Below are 20,253 nucleotides of genomic sequence, written 5' to 3'. Positions count from 1 at the left end.
TGGGGTACGCCACGAAGAGGGACAAATGAGCCGACGGCGTCACCACTGAGGCGAATTGCAATATGTCGGTCTTCAAGGAAAGATTTGACAAAATTCCGTACTCTGGGGGGAAAATGCAGCATGTCAATTGAAGCCAAGATGGTAGCATGACTGATGTTATCATACGCCTTTTCGACGTCCATAGCGAGGGCAGTACGGACACTGTGGCTACGAGTTGACGGTAAAACCGAGGATGCCAAGACAGCCAGCCCATCTTCAGTACCTATGGATGGACGGAAGCCAATTTGAGCAGGGTGGTAGAAACCGTGGTGCTCTAGCCACCACGACATTCGTGTGGCAAGCATTTTCTCAGCAAGCTTGCACAACGTTGACGTTAGGGAAATGGGTCGGAAGTTGCTAAGGTCAGTCGGCGGCTTGCTTGGTTTCGGAATCGGGATCACAATAGCTGACTTCCAGCCTGGAGGGACAACGCCATCTAGCCATACCTTGTTAATGGTGTCGAGGAGTTGAGGCAGCACAGCGGAGCTCAGGTTCTTGTAGGCCTCATAAGTAATAGAGTCTGGACCTGGTGCTGTCTTGCGACTGGTACCATCTATCGCTGCAAGCAACTCAGGCATGGTGAAAGAGCTTGCAATCCCCTCGGAATCTGCCGTAGATGGTAACCTGTCGATATGCGTCGGAATGACTGCCAAGGAAGCACCATTGGCTGTTTGAGGCAACACGTCGTACTGCGGGAAGAACCTCCGGGCTGCTTATCTGGCGAAATCATCCGGCGACAAGCCAGCAGCGAAGCAGGCTGTGGCTGCCGCGTCTGGACGGCTACCACCGTGTTCCATGGCGCGGAAGGTTCGCCAGAGAGAAGCATTCGATGTCTTGGATGAAAACCGCTCACACCACGTATGCCAGTGCCTCCGCGAGAGGTCGCGTTCATATCTGCGGGCTTTAGCAGTAAGGAAATTCAGTCTTGTACGTGCTTGTGCAGAAGTGGGGTCTCGGGATGCTGCCAGCTCAGCTTGTCTGCGAGCAGCCCACAAGTTGAGCAGGCCGATATCCGGTGCCGGTCGATTGACGTCTACCCAGCTGATGGTTGTAGCTTCATTGAGCGCACTTTGTATGCGGTCAACAAGTAGTGGTGACGAGTCCACAGAGGTGTCTTGGAGAACGGCGCGAAATTTGTCCCAATTGACCACAGAACACTTGCGGCGCAATCGGCGGGCCTGCGACGGATGAAGGCCGATGATGATAGGGTGGTGGTTACTACCCCAGCAGTCGGGCTCCAGGTGCCAAGTAGGAGTGCCGGGACCCGACCACCACGTAAGATCCGGTGCGTATGTTGTACGTCGAGCTTGAGGCACAGCTCGCGTTGCTGAATCGGGATGGTTCAGTAGTACAAACAACGCATCCGCGAAGGCGTCCCGCACACGCCTACCTCGAGGGCTAGAAGTAGGGTACCCCCAATCTGGGTGAGGGGCGTTGAAATCACCACCAACTAAAATAGGAAACGCTGGGTATTGGCGACGGACATTCACTAACCAGCCCAGATTAATTCTTGAAGCAGAGCCACCGGCTGGTCTTATGTAGTATGACACTACCACAACAGTTGTCTTGGGTAACTTCACAGCTACTGCCACTACCTCCTGATATGAGTTACACCAGTTTTCAAGAGAAAGGCAGACCTGAGGATAGCGCGTATCAACATACACTGCCGCCTTTCCTGGAGGGGCAGCTGTGTGCACGCGACGGTCACTCATCGAAGGAGACACGTATCCACTGAAGCCCGGAATGGCAGGCAAGGCGTTGGTCTCCTGTAGTAACAGGGCCCACACCTGCAGCTTGTTCATACGTAGACGGGATTTAAGCTCCCCCACTTTCGTGGAGAGCCCTCTACAGTTCCACTGAAGCACGCCACAAACACCTGTGCCCGCCATTTTGATTACGAGTCCAGGCGTTGCAAAATCACAGATGTCAGGTTGGATAACTGGCTGACCATGAACCGCAAAAGGGATGTTGTAGAGTTATCCGGCAACGGAGCTGGAGATCTGGTAGACTCTGCGACCGATACAGCAGGGCGTGACAGAGGCGATGATGCAGCGGAATCGATACTTGTATTGGTGTGAGATTCCACTGAACGTCGCCGACGCGCAAGTAGCTCACGGTGCTGTTGGAGCTTGGATACCTCCGCTAAAAGGCGGGCAATTTGATTGTCAACTGCTGCCATATCATCACGCGGATGTTCCGGCCCGCTCTGCTTCTGTATAACCAGCGGGCGACGGCGGTCTCTGCGAACTTTGTCACTGTAAGTCTGTTGGGAATGGGGTGCAGGCGGGTCGGGCTCGGAAAGCTCTGGCCAGTCGTCGTCATCCCACTGGAGCGCCGCAAACCTGTTTGATGTCGGCACTGGTTGTGTTGCAGCATGCTGAGGCCATTGCTTAGGGATCCCGCGACGAACCTTCTGAGTGGCCTTTTGCTTTGTGGGACAAGTTGGAGAAGTGATCTCATGGTCGTCGGCCTTGCAGAGTCCACAGCGATAGGACACTGCGCCAGCTAATACAGCTTCATCTGGCGCTGTAAATGGACAGGATCGGCGCATGTGGCCCGGTCGGAAACAGTTGTAACAATAGACGACACTGGGTTTATATGGCCGAGGTCGTAGAATGCAGCCATAGTAGTACAGGCGGGCTGGAGGAGTTGGTGGGCCCTGCAAGGTGACGATGCAAGAGCGCCCCTTTCTCATGTAACGCGCCTGAATGACACGGTGAGTAGGACAGTAGAGCTCACGCTTGAGAGCAGTCTGGTCCTCGCCAACGTCAACGTTGTAAACGACACAGCGCTGTAGATCCGAGCCCTCTACCAGGTACACCTGGACCGGCACGGTGACCTCGCTCGTTATCGAGAGACGTTGAAGCGTTTGCAAACGCTCGACAGCAGCCAATGTCGGGAGCCACACAGCGATGGTATTTGACTTCTTCCGGGCCGCGAAGCCGCGGAAGCCTGTGGTGCCAAGACAAGCGTCTAGGTTCGCCTGAATAATCCTGTTCGGAATCTCCGTGAGGCTTGTGGGGGCCAGAGCCTTAATGGTTGCTTTATAGCAAACCGAGCCCAAGTAACCACGGATATCCGGGCGACGTCCGACGGACGTCCTTTCTGGATATTCGGGATGTCCGTGGGATATCCATGAATGTCCGACGTACGTCCGAGGGACGTCCCTGGGAAATCCAAAGGTAATCGCTTTGGCATCCGTAGTACGTCCGACGCGGACATCCAGCATGGACATTCAGCGGACGTTCAGGACACACATATATATATATATATATTATATATTATATATATATATATATATATATATATATATATATATATATATATATATATATATATATATGTGTGTGTGTGTGTGTGTGTGTGTGTGTGTGTGTGTGTGTGTGTGTGTGTGTGGGTGTGTGTGTGTGTGTCTTCCCGGGGATATTCCAGATATACACATGCCTTGAAGCGACAATAGTGGCCGGGACACATTCAAGCACCGGACCATTATATATATTACATTGGTCTAATGCTTGAATGCATTTTTGTTTTAAATAAACGAGAAATGAACGTACACCAACTTCCACATACAATTAAACGTTTATTGTCACCTTATACATATACATAAAAAGACCAATAAGCAGATATATGCGTACTGTTCAAAGAACAAATAAATACACGGTTAAAGAAGAAAACTTGCAATTTCAATAGCACAACACAAGGTAGAGAACAGCAGAACAAAAATACTTATTGCCCACCCTACTTTGACATTTGAGTTTGCAGCATGGAATAAAAAGAAAGAGCAAAAATACATCAATTAGCATTATTAAGCAGCGAAAGCAACAGAAATGACAAGAAGGAATTAATCTTGACTACATCACTTCACTAGCACTCTGCGACACGGGCACAAAAAATGACATTAACTGGCTAATGCCTTAAACTTTAATGTCATTCGCGGGGTGCCACACGGACATGCTTAATGGTATTGCAGCTTAAATGTTGTTCGCGACGTAGTGCGTTCTCGTAAGTCAACTTGCCGTCAAATGCGCACTCTCGTTCCCAATGTCTCCACATTCTGACGTGGCTAAACGAACTATTAGTGAAGAACAATCAATACATTCTTCACTTTCTTTAAACAATAGCTCTTTCTCGTGGCGTAGTGCGTTCTTACAATTATTAAAACTCACTTGGCCATCGAATGCGTACTCTCGTTTACAATGTCCCCGCCGTGGCCGTAGTGACCATATTCTCACGATATTAAACAAACTTGTAGATAAAAACAACTAATATATTCTTCAATTTTTTAAAAGGAGCTTTTTATTTTCGTAGAGATCAGCAGGCGATCTTGCCGCTACTGACGGCTACAGCTCTGATCATGAGCGCATTAGCCAGGAGAAGCTGTTTGCCAGGAGAATCAAAGGGCGCCGATGAAGAGTCCGCGGTAGCTAAAGCAAATGTAGACTCCGGGGTCCTGCTTACCAGAAAACCCGCATTGACTTGTGCGTACACCTCTCCTAAGGGATCCTGTTCCGTTCTCACAGCGAAGTGAACCATCCGAAGCGTCATGTAGAGTATATCCATCAGGGAAGCAAGGCACATTGTCCTTAGTGCGCGTAGTCTCACAACCACCGTCCTGAACTTCCGATGTCGCCTCGGTGCAGCGACCAGCATCACAAGGCGTACAAATGTTTGCAGGGACAGCCCGACCGCACATGTTAATGCATGCGTGCGGGGTATACGCGCCACTGCACAGCTCTAGACTTGCGAATTCTCGAGCTGTTGACTGCTGGCTGCCGGTGCGAGATCCGAAGTCCTCGAATATCGTCTTTGTTTCCAGCGACGCTCGTTTTCGCGCGTGCGGCTTCTCCCGCAGTCTAGGCATCCTGGCACCTGTGAAGAAAACACATTTCAATACCCAAACGAATTAAAAAAGAAATCGATGTAGCTGTCATACCTTGGTAGCTGAGTAGGAGACTTCAGCAGGCACGGAAGGTGACAAACGCTGCTCCGCTGCCCTTACAACGATTGCAGAATGAAAAATGGCGTGGCGACGATGGCTAGAGCTTGGATTGGATTGGATGACTGCAGCGTTCTGCTTTGCCAAGGTTCTAACACTTCCACGTGCATCTACGCAAACATAAATAGGTTTTTAAAATATTCTATTATTACACAGTGAAATATTTACTTATTCTGGGAATATTCGGTATCTGATTTTCAAGTTTTTAGTTTCTGCTAAGCTGTCGGCGCCAGAAAAACATAGCCTTTGAGATTACTGTCAATGCATGGCGGCTCTGACGCATTATAGCTTTCGTAATCGCTTTCAACGCACGCAGCCACCAAAAGCGTAGCCTTTGAGATTTGTTTTTGTTACCTATAATGATATTATTGTATGCACAATTGAACACTGCAGACAACTTCCTGTTTTAAGAAACCAGTCAAAAACAGGCGCACTCAGGAAACATACGAGAAGACAGAAAAGAGGCTGGAAGAGGCCTGTCTTGCGTATGTTTCCTGTGTCCGTCTTTTTTTTGCTGGTTTTTTTCTAATACAATGCACCAACTAGCCCAACAACGTGTTTTACTTCCTGTTTCAATGATAAACCTGAACCTACATAGCCTAAGTCCAAGTTACATGTTCGGAGGTCAGGACCAAAACTCTATGATCAGGAACTTTTCATAATGAGGGGTAACTTGAGTGCTTGGCTCTAGGTCGAATAAGTGCCCATGGCTTCAAATGGGCCCTTATATATTCTGCTAGTCATCCACAAGCATTTTTTTAGAGCAAACTACAAATTGTTTGTATGACCCATCGATAGAAAAAAAATCGTATTTTAATACTGCGATGTTAAAGTGGGCAGAATTTATATCAAGTTGGAAATATATTTATTTTGCTTTGAAAAAAGAATGAACTGTGTCCGATAGAGAACAAAAATAAACAAATATAATATGAAAAAACTAAAATTTCCGGCAATATATTTATGCTAGTTTATATATAACTCACTAGTGTATATCCTGGGCATGCCTATTTATGGACAGCCAGCGGACGTTCAAAATGGGATGTCCATGGGACATCCCGGTGGGATGTCCTTCGGACATCCAAACAGGATATGGACTTCTCCTGTACGTCCCACGGACGTCCATGTTGGATATCCGGATGGATGGACGTTGGGACTTATGGTGGACGTCCCACGGATATCCGTGGTTACTTGGGAGCCCGGTGTCGACACAACTGGGTGGTCAGTCGTTAGACAGGAACGCTTGCCTTGGGAGCCGCTGTTGGCCGAACACGAATCTGGTGCAGATTGCTCTGAAGGACGCTTCTGAGAACCACGGGGTGCCGACGCCACAGATGGTAGCGCAGAAGACAAGTCCATAGGGGTACTCGGTTCGTCATGCACAACAACAGGAGCCCCATTCCCGATCGGTGTCTGGGAAGCCATCGCGGGGCTCCGCCCTGTGGGCATCTGCCCACGGGGCGGAGTCTGCACTCACGGTCTGATGTGCATTTTGGGAAGGCGATGGGTGGGCTGTAGCCGAAGGACTTGGAGCAGGAACCAGGAGCTGGGATCCAGGCTCAGGTGTCAATTGTGCGGCCGGTAACGCCGTCGTGACGAGCGCCGCCGGTGAATCTACCGCCGCCAGTGCGTCACCGGAGGCACTAGGCCTAGTCCCGGTGTACAATTCAGCTGCAGGGCCGATGGAGTGACATTCGCTGAATGTCAGAAAACCAGACTGCGCATGAGCGTCCGGGGTGTCCTCAGATGTCTTGGGGTCCAATCTCTTGATGTATGGAACGTATTTACGCGGAAGGCGAGATTTTTCACAAGAGCGGTGAGCAGCCACCTTAGCAGGGAAACTTCGTCGTCTTCCGCAGGGGGATATGGGCTGGACTAGTTTTGAATTGAGGGAAGCTCGCAGCAAAATTGAGTATGAAGAACGGCTGAGAAATATGGAAGAAAGTAAATGGGCTGGGAGAGTGTTCAGGTACCTGTACAGGCAAAACATTGATTCACAGTGGAGGAAAAGAACTAGGACGCTTACCAGCAAGTATGCGGCCTGTGGGGTGGGCAACACAGCAACAAAGAAGGTCAAGCGGAAAGTCAGAGAGGCTGAATTATACTCATGGGTGGCGGCAATGGAAAAGAGACCTGCCATGAGTACCCATTGGACCACAGATATCCAGTGCATGTCCAAAGGATGTCCCACAAAGGATATTCTGATGTCCGTCGGACATCCCTAGAAGTCCCGATGATGTACTACGGATGTCCGTAGGATCGTCCGACGCAAGAGAATGGCACATCCAACGAACATCCGTCGTACGTCAAAATCAAATATTCGGACGTCCATAGGACATTTGAAAATAAGCTTTTCCTTTAACAAATGTCCAGTGGATGTCCCGAGTAGTATACTTTTAGGACATATAGTGTGCAGGATGTCCGCTGGATGTTCAGAAGTAAACATTTCAAAAGCGAAATGACCAGTGGATGTCCGAAGGACGATACGTTCAATTGTGGGATTTCCACTGGACGTTCAGAAATACGTTTGCCCAAGGAAAATGACCACTAGATTTTCTAAACAGTATGTTCTTGAGTGCAGGATGGCCACAGGAATATTCCTTTTAAACCCCTAGTGAAGTTTTGTGTAAGCTATGCCGGCAATCTATGAATCTCCTTGACGATAGTGAGGCTGCACTTATGCGAGTAGTGGCTGAAATTTATTGCCCTGTGTACAAAGAATTGAAAAGCAAGGCTTATCAGCCTGCTGTGCTTCATCAGCAGGGCCCGTCGCATGTACTGTACCATATGGCTTAGTGAAGGTCGAGGTCTAGCGCACTGCACTGGAAGCGAACCTTTGCCAAAGGATACAAGGCAGTTCCAAAGAAAAATTAACCATACCTGAAAGCCTGTGTATTTCGGTAAAGCTGCAACTTCAGTAACAACCTGCTACTACTACTGAGCCAGCCATGCAAAAATACCATATGTAAAATAAAATCGTTGTGCATCCCACAGCGAGTGGTTTGTTCACCAGTGCACTGAACATGAACAAAGCTCAATGCATAATCAACAAATCTTGTCAAACTATTTTATTGCAACAAAATATCAAAATGTTTGATCGGAGCAGAGTAACAGTATTGAAAAATACTTTGCAAATATTGTTACAAAAGCTATATAAGATGACTAGAAATACTGGTTCGAGCTGTCATTCCCTGAATGTGATGGAAAACATAAAAAGGTGCAGCTCAAACAACACAAGTGGCCTACAGCCAATGCTACTTATTAGGTCACCGTCATTTTTGTTACATGAAATATGACATCAACATGAAATTTGCAAGCAAAATTACTAACAAGAACAAAACTAGACAGCACCAAACACTTTTCAGGCTGAGAATACAAGGCAAAAGCAATTAAATGTATACTAAGACAGCTGAGGCACCACACCACAAGTGTTAGTTCTCTCCAAAATACAATTGAATATGTCCAACTGCAACACAAAAATTGCAATGGAAGTAACCAAAAAAGCATGTGTGATCATCCAGGCCAAATTTTAAAAATGCTTAAACGCAACCACCACTAAGCACACCAACACCAGTCCACACATGAGTACAGTGTGGGTTGAAAAATTGCTGAGGGAACTACTGACATCAACAACAGCAAAGAATAAAATAGAATTAACAAGGCTGAACGACCAGATAATTAAATCTATATGAAGAGAATGAATGTGATTGAATAATAAGCTCGCGGGTGAAAGATAAAGCTAAGAGCTCCAAAAAATCAACCTATTAAGAACATGAAACTTGAACACACTGTGTTGCTTAATACACGAAGAACGGAAACATACAAATTTCTATCTTAATTTGCCCACAACAAAATGATCAGAGCTTAATAGAGAGAACAAAATCACGTGTTATGACTAGAACTGCTACAGATCAGAGCCTGCTATAGGTTAATGAAGCTGAAAGCTCAAAGAAATAAATCTTCTCAAGCACATGAAAGTGTTCCCTGGATAATGAGCACTGATCACACATTGCTTAGCGCATTTAAAGAAAGAGAAACAAATTTGTACCTCAATTTGTAGCTTGTAGCATAAACAAAACAACGACTTGTTATGACTAAAACCACTACTGACTAGAGCTTGTTGCAGGTGAAAAAGCCAAAAACTCTGAGAAATGAATCAGTATCAAAGACATGAATGTGTTTCCTGTATAATGAGCACTGACACGACATACTGCTTATGAAAAAGCAAGCACACAAATCAGTACCTCAATTTTGTCTACTACTAACCACTAGAGCTCTGAAGAAGAAAAAAAATCTGTCGTTTCTTGTGGCAAGAAGCATTAATCACAAGAACCTACAATGGGTATGCATTAAAAGTAATCTGCAGAGTGATAGCAATGAGGTTGAGCTTTTTACACAGCAATGAATAAACAGAATAACTAGAAAATAACAGCGATACATCAGTTGAATGAACAGCATGAGTGCAGCAATGCGAGATTGTTAGGGTCAATCCACAGCAATGCATCCTTCTCTAAAAAAATTGAGTTTCTACTAGGTTTAAAGAAATGGAATGCAGTCCCGCAATATTTTAGGTGAAAGTAATTTTTCGACATTCAATTTAAAGTTCATTGAATGGCGCAAATCCAGGCGTTAGAAAAAGCACAGCCATAGTTTTAATGTTTTGCGCATTGTTGTAAGACATGCACTTTTCGTTAGATAAACTTATGCTTTCATTGAAGGAGATTTGCATAAACAAAACTTTTCTTCCCTTACAAAATTAAAAACGACCAAATTCGATAAATTACACAGAAATGGTAGCTTAGGAAAACATGGAACTACTACGTTAGACCTGCACCTAAAGCATACCATCTTTTGAAATTTTATTTGGATCTAATATTGTACACTTTTTCTAAAGAAAGCTGGAATTCCTAAAAAAATATTTTAAGAAATTTTAGACATGAAATTTATGTGGCCCTCTCGTTTACAAAATATTTCACCCAAGAAATTTTGTGAGCTCATCTCTTTATACCTAGCGAGACAATTCTTTAATAAAAAAATCAGAAATGGCGGAGTTTTCCACGGAGTTCGACATGGAATGATTTTACGGTAACAGCATCAGTAGAAAAAAAAATGTAGGAAAAAGACAATGCTCAAATACGAAGAGTAAAAGTAACTCAGTGCTGCTGTGAAGACATTCGGGTACTTGGTAGCTGCTGTAATCGGGCACGCTGATCCCATGGCAGTGCCAAGGGATTGGAGTACAGTTGGCAAGGAGGGTACTCATTCAGCATCTGACGGGAAGACAGGAAGGAAATCCATTTTTACTTGTTGCCAGTATACAACATTCAGTAAAACAATTGCACCTGTAACATGTTCTTCCTTTGGTCTTGTTTGTGTTGCATCTGCTCCCATAATGAGTTAGTACCTAAAAGCATAGACTCATTCATGGCCATTAGGAACTCCAAAAGGTTCACAAGGCAATGAAAGCCTGTGAGGTGATACAAACACATAATTACAGCGCAAAACCTAGCTTCAAGGTGTCAACGTACACTGTATTCAAGGCCACACTGCCAACCCTGCTGACTACTAGGCACACACCTTATGCAATCTTCCCTCTATACCCCCACCTTATTCCACACGCTATATATAATGCGTATCAATATACTCCCCTGCAAGGCACATATGTTCTTATGACTCCCTGTGCGTATGCTCACTATCACCTAACCAAGGCAAAGAAAATTGTGCGTAGAAGGCTGCAGGTCGGGCAGGAGGTTCACACCAGCTATCACCTGTATTCAAACTGTGCGCACCTTCTACAGAATAAAACACGTCCAAAGAAAAAATAAGGAATTCATTTGAATTCGAGGCACCGTAGGACTTCATAGTGGCATATAACACTGAGTTGAAGGTCGCACCTCAGATTACGAGCTCTTGTGAGAGGCCGATGAAGACTACTGCAATAGTTCCATTAAAAAATTTACCTTCATTTGAGTCTTCAATGGATGCTGCAGGCTGTTGTTTCAGGGCACCTGCTGATGCCCTTTCTGGCGCATGTCTTAGCCATGACTTGATGGCATCTTCAACAATCGTTGTGGTTCCTGCGGAAACTGTGTTGCAGCAGCTGAAATCCACCAACATATATATATTGTTAGTGTAGTAACCACATTTTCTTCAACAGTGTCAACACATGTACAAGAATGCTGCCAGCATTGACAAACCACAATGCATCTTGTAAAGCCAAGACAAGTTGTTTTCATCTGTATTCATGTAACAGTATGTACCGAATGCCGCATTGCGAAGGAAATCTCATATTCCCATTAGCGCTCAAAATTTGCATATGTATTGCATTGATGGTCAGTTTTGTGTAACGTGTTTAGTGCGCAGTATTTGAACTATGTACCGAACAAAGTTGACATAAATCGTATCCTACTGCTGGACTATTATTTCTCAAAGGCATATGAGGAAGTGATGCTGCTAAGGAAGAACATGTGCCAAGTCAGAGCTATGTTTAGCAGTAGTTGGCCACAAATGAGTCGTGTTGGCAGTTGCCGCAGCTCGAATTTCAGACATAGCATAACAGTTGAAACAAACTCACGAAACAATGCAAGCACTTAACAGAAATGCACTCAAGAGGAATAATAAACAATGACTATGAAGTGCTTGCACACAGCGAGCTGCTTAGAAAAATTGGTCACGAAGCAGGACACAATGAGTGCACATGCTCCGATTAGTTTCCTAAAGTACCCATAACCATGTGAAATAGCAGGGCAGTGTTGCAACTGTCTCAAATTTCGCTTTATCAGCAGAAGAAAACACAGTATCAGGCTTACCGATGATTGCACTTGAAGCTTTGAGGTTTGAGAAATTGAGTTTGTTTTTTCTTCCAACCCAAGAGAACTTTGAAGCCAGCTTGTCAGGTAAAAGGGGTGCCAACATGCGCTTGGTTGCAGCGTTTGCATTCTTTCCGCCAAGTTGCACGAGCTCACGCACCTGCAAGATGACAGGGAACTTGAAGAAAATGCAGTGTGGACCACACATGGTTATCTTAATCTTTTACAACCTAGAATTTGTTACACACCACTGAAAGAACAGCTTGCATACTTTGTCATGAAAGAATATCTTGACAAAAGTACTTTGCAGGTTCTCAAGTAGAAGCTCATCTGTTATCAGTGCTGAAATATCTTTGAATTCTTGTGCACCCTCAATTAGGGTGCGCACCCTATAGACATGGCCCTTTTAGCAATACACCTGTGTTCAGAGCCAGCAAGTAAAATCGTGGCATCATACAAGTTGTTTATAGCACTGATTGTTTATTGTTCTAGCCAATACACAATAAACTGCCCAGACTACTGGAAAAAGCTGTAGAAAATGGTAAGGCTATAACTCACATTATTCTCTATTTCTTGAGCACATACAATAAGATATTTTGATATATATACTGTATTAAAACTTCCTATGCTAATCAAAAAAAATTGCATACTATCTCAACTACACACACACACACACACGCACACAAACCATAATAGCAGAGAATTGCTTCAATTTGTCATTTTCCCGGGAACTACCATCAGTTTTGACTATTGGAGCCCACATTTCAATTTAAAAGATGCATGGTGATACTTACCAGTACTGCAACTTTTTCTTTGTCAAGCTGCTCACTGAAGGCTAACAGCCTCTCCAAGGAATCAAATGGCTTGTCAATAAGTGGCAACGTTGTAATCACTGCGTGGGCTGGCAGTACTTCACATAATTTGTTAAGCATCTCTCCATGTTGCTGCTGTGTAAATCGGATGATGTTGAGAAGCCTAAGAACGTGTTGCTTGAAGTCTGCAAACAGAAAGACGAAAGCATAATGCAACAAAACATGCTAGATAGTATTGCACTATCCGCTACACAAGAAGGGTATCAAATAAACTCATGGCACAAAGGCAATTACCAAATGCTGCAGCAATACGCCTTATATTAAAAATGGTGTTCCGCATCAAGCTAACTTGTCCGCAAAGTGTCAGGTTCTGTAGATATTCCTAGGGGTGGTCAGCGCAGCCCGGACGAAGGACAAAAGGAAGTGGACGATACAAGTGCGCTTCCTTTCGTCTGAGCATACTTCCTTTTGTCCTTCGTCCGGGTTGCACTGTGCATCCCTAGGAATATGTTCAGTCACCAACTCACCCAGCTTTCTGTGTTAATTTAGGTTCTGTAGCCTGGCATTCCAAGCAGAAACAATGTTACCTAAAAATATTAAATATTGCAGCTTACTGCTGTTCAGCGTCCTTCGACTAGGATGTAAGGACAAAGATACAATAAACAAGTTCTTTCACACAAGTGGTACAGCATGCATCAGCCTTAGGAAATCTTGTTTGCGTGCACAATTGAAAATAATTTCCCTATATTATTAATATAGCGGCACCTCGTTAAGCACCTTAACTGAATAATAATGAGGTATTTACTAACAGCAGCACCAATCCAAAATTAATGTTATGCATGTCACAAAAGGAAAATTGAATACAGTAAACAGCAAAACCAAAGGCTCAAACAACCCTCTTTAACACCGAACATACCTTTACAGGAATCATTGCTAGTCTCATGTGCTCCGTTCACATAAGCTCCCAATGCACAATTTAGTCTACAAGAGACTTTTGGTGAACCTACTGTATCCAAATCGGTGTTTACTTTCTAGAACGAAAGTGTAACATATTTTACCGTTTTTACCACCTGTCAACATACATGTTTTGCGGCCGTTTAAAGTAATTTTGTTAGATAATTGTTAGTTTGGAATGACTCCTCTTTTTGGAAGATTCCTTTAGAACAAACATTTTACTCACTCTTGACTGGTTTACACGATCATCCCCCATATTTTCCTTTTTATACAAAAGTGTTTATCAATGAGTTACCTTGATCTCTCGCGGGTGATGAGTCAAATGGACGCGAGCGTTCTTGACCTAGAATAAGAAATTTCAACTACATTGCTCTGAGAATTATGCACACAGCATACAAAGTCCTTACTTCTATGCATAAAATAGCCCCAGAAGAAAATGCAAATTATCGCGTAACTTTCATGTAGGGTCACAAGCAACTTTTTGTTACCATAATGTATTCTACATTTAACTTGTAATATAATGATGAATTGTAATACTAGTGAATGACCAATAATAAGTAAACATATGAGTTCAACATCTTTTCAGCATGCTTTCTCCAGAGGCACTTAAGAATCACTTTATTATTACTGCAATACCCTCTTTGGGGGATGTTAACAAGGTGGTGTACAAAGTGTTGTCATCCCTTTGTGTCTGCGTCAGTTCGTTCTGTAAACACTATTCTGGTTTACAAAAAATACAATACTAAACAAAGTTTACATATATTATCTGGCAAGGTGACAGGCTAGAGTTGAATGATGGTGCAATAAGTGTTGTCAGTGACAAAAAAAATGAATAATATGTTTAGACAAACTGAGTAGCTTTAGATTGCATATAGATGAAGAGCAGAATAAATGTATGATAATGCCTTCAGCACTACAACTTATAAACTCTTCTGGGACAACATTTCAATCTAGTCCCATCAATATGTAACAATTATCTGGCTGTCCCAATTCTTGATGTGCCTTATTTACCTCTTGTGAACTCACCTGACTTCTGTGATCTTTAAACAATTTTGATAATGATAACTTATACACTCATTTAAAGTGAATATGCTTGCATACATAGTGACAACCAGAACGAACATTTCTAAGTGATAAATAAGGGGAAACAAGTATCACAAAGAACCTAGAATAGCTCATGACAGTTTATTATTAAAGAAAAATTTATCTCTTAGTTCTCCAAGATTAGTTACTGCACAGTTCCCTATCTTTCTGGTCTTGTAGTTCACAGCTACAACATAGAAATATAATGAAGTGTTCCTCTCCAATTAAATATTATTTAATGCTTCTAGCCAAGACAAAAAATGAACTTCTTGTGTGTACTGTGGGATGGTACATATGCAGCTGCAACCATGCACTGGCATTACATAAGCATTGACAACAAGCTCAAAGACAAAAGATACTTACCCACACCAGAGGTGTCCTTCTCACAAAGTGATGCCAATTCCTGAAAATCACCTGCATAAGCAACAAGACCTGCTCACAGCTGTACTAAAATCTGCAATCGTGCCATGTAATAAGGCAAGTGTGGTGACAGAACAGGGTCAAGCCCAAGTAGACACACAGACTAACTTCCACAAGGCTTTTATTAGAAAGAGGTGCACATATTCATGCCTATATGCTTATCAGTCACCAAGCCTTTGTTGATGTCTTCTTGTGTGTGTATGTGCCTGTCCACGTTCTGTCACTGCACTTAAAATATACCAAGTACGTATGTCTACGAGCACGGCTGAACATCAATTCTTCTGAAAGTTTGCTTATACTTTATATTTTTGCTACTTGCCACTTCAATCAAGTACTGTTATTAAGCAACATCTACACTGGGCCCTCAAGGTGCAGCAAATGGTGGTTTGCTGTACTACTGAGGTCAAATGAAACGCGATCAGCGGAGCGCGCGGCAGAATCACAACTGAAGGTATAGTGTGCATTGTCCAGTCATCACCTTTAACAGGCACACCCCCCGTTTGACTATACTGCACAATTATGCTCCCCCTATATTGCAATTTTTTTCTGTTCTAGTTCTCTATTATTTGAAAGCGAGAAAAGAAATGAAGAAAACAGAAGCTATAATGCCCCAGTATGAGGTGGGTATTATTGCATGGTGCGGCAAAACATTACGGGCTATGGGCATCAAATGAAACGTGAAGAGCAATGCGCCTGCTATAGTGTGCACCTCATCATTACTGCAAAGTCGCCTCTTTTCACTTTCAAATGAAAGAAACATGAAAGTATTGCAGCATGCGGGTAGCATCATCACGCAGTGCGGTCGAACGATGTGCATGTCTGTCAATGGCAATGACTGAACGGCGTGAACTATACCTTAAGTTATGCTTCCACCACGCACTCCGATGTTTGCTTTCATTTGACCCCAACAGTAGCCAAGGAAAGTAAACAAAGGCCATAACTTTTTGCAAATTTTCTTCATTGGATTTAATTACTTAATTCTCTTACACTACATGACCATAAGCTCTTAGCACAAAAGAGAGACACCTTAAAGGCCGGTGGCATAGCCAAGATTCTTTCGTAAAGCGAGAGAGAAGAAAGAACAGATGGGGTACTCTGCCAGCTCAGACCATGCCTCCCCATAATTGATCCTCTCCTTTTCTCAGCGTGGTCTTATTTGTGCGTGCCTGCATGTACTTATTTGTAGCACAGATTGCCTTCCGCCAGTTGGGTAGCTGCAATACCCACGGACCAGATCAGAGTGCTTTACCACACATACACACACACAAAATAAGTGAGAGGAATTTAAGGCAGCAAAATGGGCAAGTTCGTTGGGGCATTTTGGCATACTTAAAGAGTGATAAAAAAAAGGATGCAGTACACGAATAAGATAAAACGTGCATTGAACACAGGCAGATACAGCTTGTACTGGCCAACAGCACTGGGAGCTATATTTTAAACAAATGTTGCCGGCATGTTGTTAGTAAATAGAAAAAAAAATGAAGCTTCTTACTTTCACTGCAGCCTTCAGATTGTTCTCCACATTCAGCAGAGGCCAGTCCTGGGAGATCAATATACAAAATATTATACTACTTACAATTTATTACAAAGAGGGGAGCTGCCCTGTGCCACCTACAGAATGACGAGAAAGTTTACCCAGTGGGAAATTCCTAGGAACAGGCACTGCTCCTTTTCGTTGCGTTTTAGCTGGTGTTTGTGATGCCTCGGAGTCATCAGAGTCTGACCATGGCTGAGGTGGTTTCCTTGATCTCTTCCGTGGAACATCTGAGTCTGTGTTCAAATCTGAGTCCCGTTCACTTTGGTTGAGCTTTCTCCTTGCCAACTCATAGGTTCCTGAGATGTAAGAACACCCCCTGTGAGTACTTGTATTTTTACACAAAACTCCACAGCTAGCGACTGGTACATACCAAACAACCCCTTTACAGACACCTCAAAGCATTTCCAAGAAGCATCCGGCATTGCTGCTTTTTTTACCATTGCGACAATCTTGTCTCCTTTAATGTGCTCTGGTGGCCAGGCACACCGATTCCCTTTTATCCATGTTGATGGTACCACTTCAACTTCTTGCAGGGCCAAAAACTCAATGATTGCATACGCCATCTAGAAAAGAAAACTATGCTTAGAGTTTTTTTACGATCATGTCTTAATAATGGCTGCATTCACACAATAGCAGTAGCACTCAAAATGCACTAACCATGTATAACAGAAGCTACTTGTAGTAACAATGAGACTAAAATCTCCTACACAGGTGCAATGTCTGGTTTCTAGGCAGTATGCAGCTGTGGCAACACTATATACTTGTTACGGAAAGGGAACATCACCATTTTTTGCAAGTTGCGTACATGCCATATTTTAGGATGAGATAGGGAAGATAAAACACAGATGCAAAGTCTGGATGAACTGAAGGGTACGGTGTACCAGTCTTCTTTAACTAGGAATTCTGGACCAATAATGCATGGTTCATTTGAGGCCTTCAAGTGGGCAATGTTTTTAGCCAAAACAACATGTCCATTTTGCAAAAAGCAGCAGTCCTTGTCACTTAGAGAAATAGTGAACTCCCTAAATGATAGCATCTTGTACTGAGGAGGACAGTACCCCGGCAGGAGCAAACCGTGTGTATGTTGACGGAGCAGTGCGGGCTTCTCATCCAATGGATGGACGATGTTTGCTTCAGACTGGGACTCCACCAAGTGGTTGTACAATTGCTGCAGTGGCTTGCCATGTTTTCGCAGCTGTCGCTTGATTGTCTGCATATGATTCTCAAAGGGAAATGCACTAAAGGAATCTAAATGCCCATATCTTTTAACATCGGCAAAAAGGTGTATTAGGCAGTGCACATTGAAGGAAACGTGCTCATCTCCATAAAAATCACGAAAGTCTCTGACAAAGCAACGCAGGAGTTCTCCAGCAAACACAGCATGTTGGCGACAGAGCTGCGGATTAGCAAGTACCGAGAGAGAGGTATGAAGGACGAGGAAGTGCTGGTACAGGCGTTCTGTCAAACAAAATTTAAGGATAAATGGGTCAGTGTAAAAAATAAAAAGCCTGAATTCAACAGCCTTCCAGCGATCTAATTCATCAAGACCTCGTGGTTTGCGATGAAACTCACTGGGAACAGAAGCTCGCGCAAGGCTGCTCTTTTCATTGAATGTTTGACGTTGGAGTGGCCCAAAGCGTACAGGTAGTGGTCCTGAAGTCCAAAACGTCAGAAGCTTCTTAACTACACCTAGCAACACAAGGTGCACGTAGTCCAGGGGTACATCATCCACACAGTCAATTGGCAAATCTAGGAGAATGGAATCCCCTTTGTGATGTTCACTATCATGTTGTTCACTGAAACTAATGTTTGTGCGTAGGAGGCAGTCCATTTCAAGAAACACAACTTTTCCGTTCATAAAAGTCCCCTCCACAGTACATTTTGGGCAGCCACTATAGCCACCATGCCCTTTAGTTGCCATTACAAAGGCTCGTGCAGGAGCATCACAAATGATGGCCTTCACACTTACTTGAACAACACTGCCATCTACAGCAACACCTTCCGAAATCAATTCTTGCAACTCTACAACGAATGGCCTCAGAAACTCCCTCGAGGATGCTGGCTTTGACAGCCCGGCAAAGGCACCAACAAGAAACGGTGTTCCATCGCCACAGGCGTGGGCAATACACTGAATAGGCCACAACTGCATTTTCGAACTTTTCGATAACGGAAGACCGTCTATGTTGAACGACAAGGGGATCACAGAAGGCGGGTGTTCGACATGACACAGTATGCGTAGCAGCCCAGCTTTAAGCCCAAAATGGCAATATTCCCCGGGCTCTAACGGTGTTAACCCGCACCTCTCTTGCGCTTGGCGCGGTGTGCGGAGAAGAGTACGACCATCTTCGGGTAGTTCTGCTAAAGAGGGATGGCTTCGTAACAACTTCAGTAAATCTGTAACTGCCCTTCTTTTGATATTGTGTTGAACAGCTCACATTCGCAATTTTTCTCGAAAGTTGCCTTCCGTGATGGCTTTGTCAGCACTGTGTGTCTCCTCCTTGTCGACAGGATTCGCAGAAAGTGGGCTGCTTTGAACAACCGCATAGGAAGCGGTGTCGACAGCATATGTTTCTAGTGAGCGTGTATGAAAATCGGCACGCCGATGCTCGCCGCTGTCCACTGCATCGCAAATGACGGCGTCAGTTCGCGGGGAACTCCGGCTACTTGCTTCGGCGGCTGTTCTTGCGGGCGTTGATCCTGCAACGGGTGCTCGCTTGAGCACTCAAGAAGCGCCAAAGATTTCTTCGCCTCTCGACACGCTTTTTCGGAGACGTACAGTTCAACAGAACGCGACATAGAATAAATACACTTCGCGCCTAAATGCGTGGCGCGGGCGTCACCAAACAAAAGACAATATGGAAACTATACCAAGCGCGCGCAAACTCTTTTTCGAAAATCGAACCTTAATCGGATGAAGGTAAGAAAGGAATACTCACATCTTTGCAAGAGAGCTCTTCGCACGCCACCGAACGGTACCACAGAACACCTGTTCGAGGCCAACGTACGCAGCAGCAAAACCTATGACAAACTACAGAAGCAACAATGCTGCTCATATAGCCAAAGAATAAGGAACCAACTGTAGGCGCCGGGTCCAAGGTCGATCCAAATAGGTCGCGAAGCTTCGGGCGAAAAGCGGTTCAGTACAGATTGTCACCGACATCAGCATGGGGGGTTATGGGAGAAGCGATTGAAGCGCGACTATGTTTGGAGGGAACAAACATTGGGAAAGAAAAACGCGTTTTTTAATTCAAACGAGACACAGTTAGATTCATTCAACGAAAATAAAATTCCTAGACAATTTTATACATTCTTGACGAGTTAAGAAAATACAAGTTTAATTTTATTATTATTAACAAATGCATTTCTTTTAAGCGCCCATCGCTACAGGGGGCGTTGACGCCACTATCACTCGCAATGCAACGCACGTCTTGAAATGGGCAGAAAGGCGCACTCGTATCACCTGTTGAAATACGCCCCCCTCACAGTTTGTGCTTTCTTGCTTGTCAAAGTTTGTCTGAATTTGGTGACGTGGGTAGCTTCATTGCTTGTTAATCTGTTCAGTCAAATGTAGTGAGTTACGACCGCCAGATAATTGTGGAGTTG

The 20,253-nt window shown here is 44.2% G+C and overlaps 1 protein-coding gene across 4 annotated transcripts; it reads right to left on the bottom strand.

Annotated features, from left to right (window-relative positions):
- Positions 1–8,116: 8,116 nt before the first annotated feature.
- On the bottom strand, positions 8,117–19,797 carry LOC135916720 (uncharacterized). 4 transcript variants are annotated; one of them, XM_070534840.1, is made up of 10 exons: positions 19,587–19,797; positions 17,021–17,213; positions 16,749–16,946; positions 16,606–16,653; positions 15,057–15,125; positions 13,906–13,953; positions 12,639–12,841; positions 11,845–12,004; positions 10,996–11,135; positions 8,117–10,305 (listed from the first exon to the last, which is right to left on the bottom strand). In XM_070534840.1, the coding sequence occupies exons 1-9, from the start codon at positions 19,701–19,703 to the stop codon at positions 11,071–11,073; spliced, it is 1,101 nt and encodes a 366-aa protein (XP_070390941.1). In that variant the 5' UTR covers positions 19,704–19,797; the 3' UTR covers positions 8,117–10,305; positions 10,996–11,070. The 4 variants fall into 4 exon arrangements, with proteins under 4 accessions (XP_070390941.1, XP_065306239.1, XP_070390942.1 ...); XM_065450167.2 differs by having other exon boundaries at positions 15,057–15,107; XM_070534841.1 differs by lacking the exon at positions 13,906–13,953 and having other exon boundaries at positions 15,057–15,107.
- Between the last annotated feature and the right edge of the window lie 456 nt (positions 19,798–20,253).

The sequence above is a fragment of the Dermacentor albipictus genome, chromosome 3, assembly GCF_038994185.2.
Source record: "Dermacentor albipictus isolate Rhodes 1998 colony chromosome 3, USDA_Dalb.pri_finalv2, whole genome shotgun sequence".
In the NCBI taxonomy this organism is placed as follows: domain Eukaryota; kingdom Metazoa; phylum Arthropoda; class Arachnida; order Ixodida; family Ixodidae; genus Dermacentor; species Dermacentor albipictus.
Note: the sequence above shows the minus strand (reverse complement) of the source record. Positions and strands in the feature narration are given on the sequence as shown.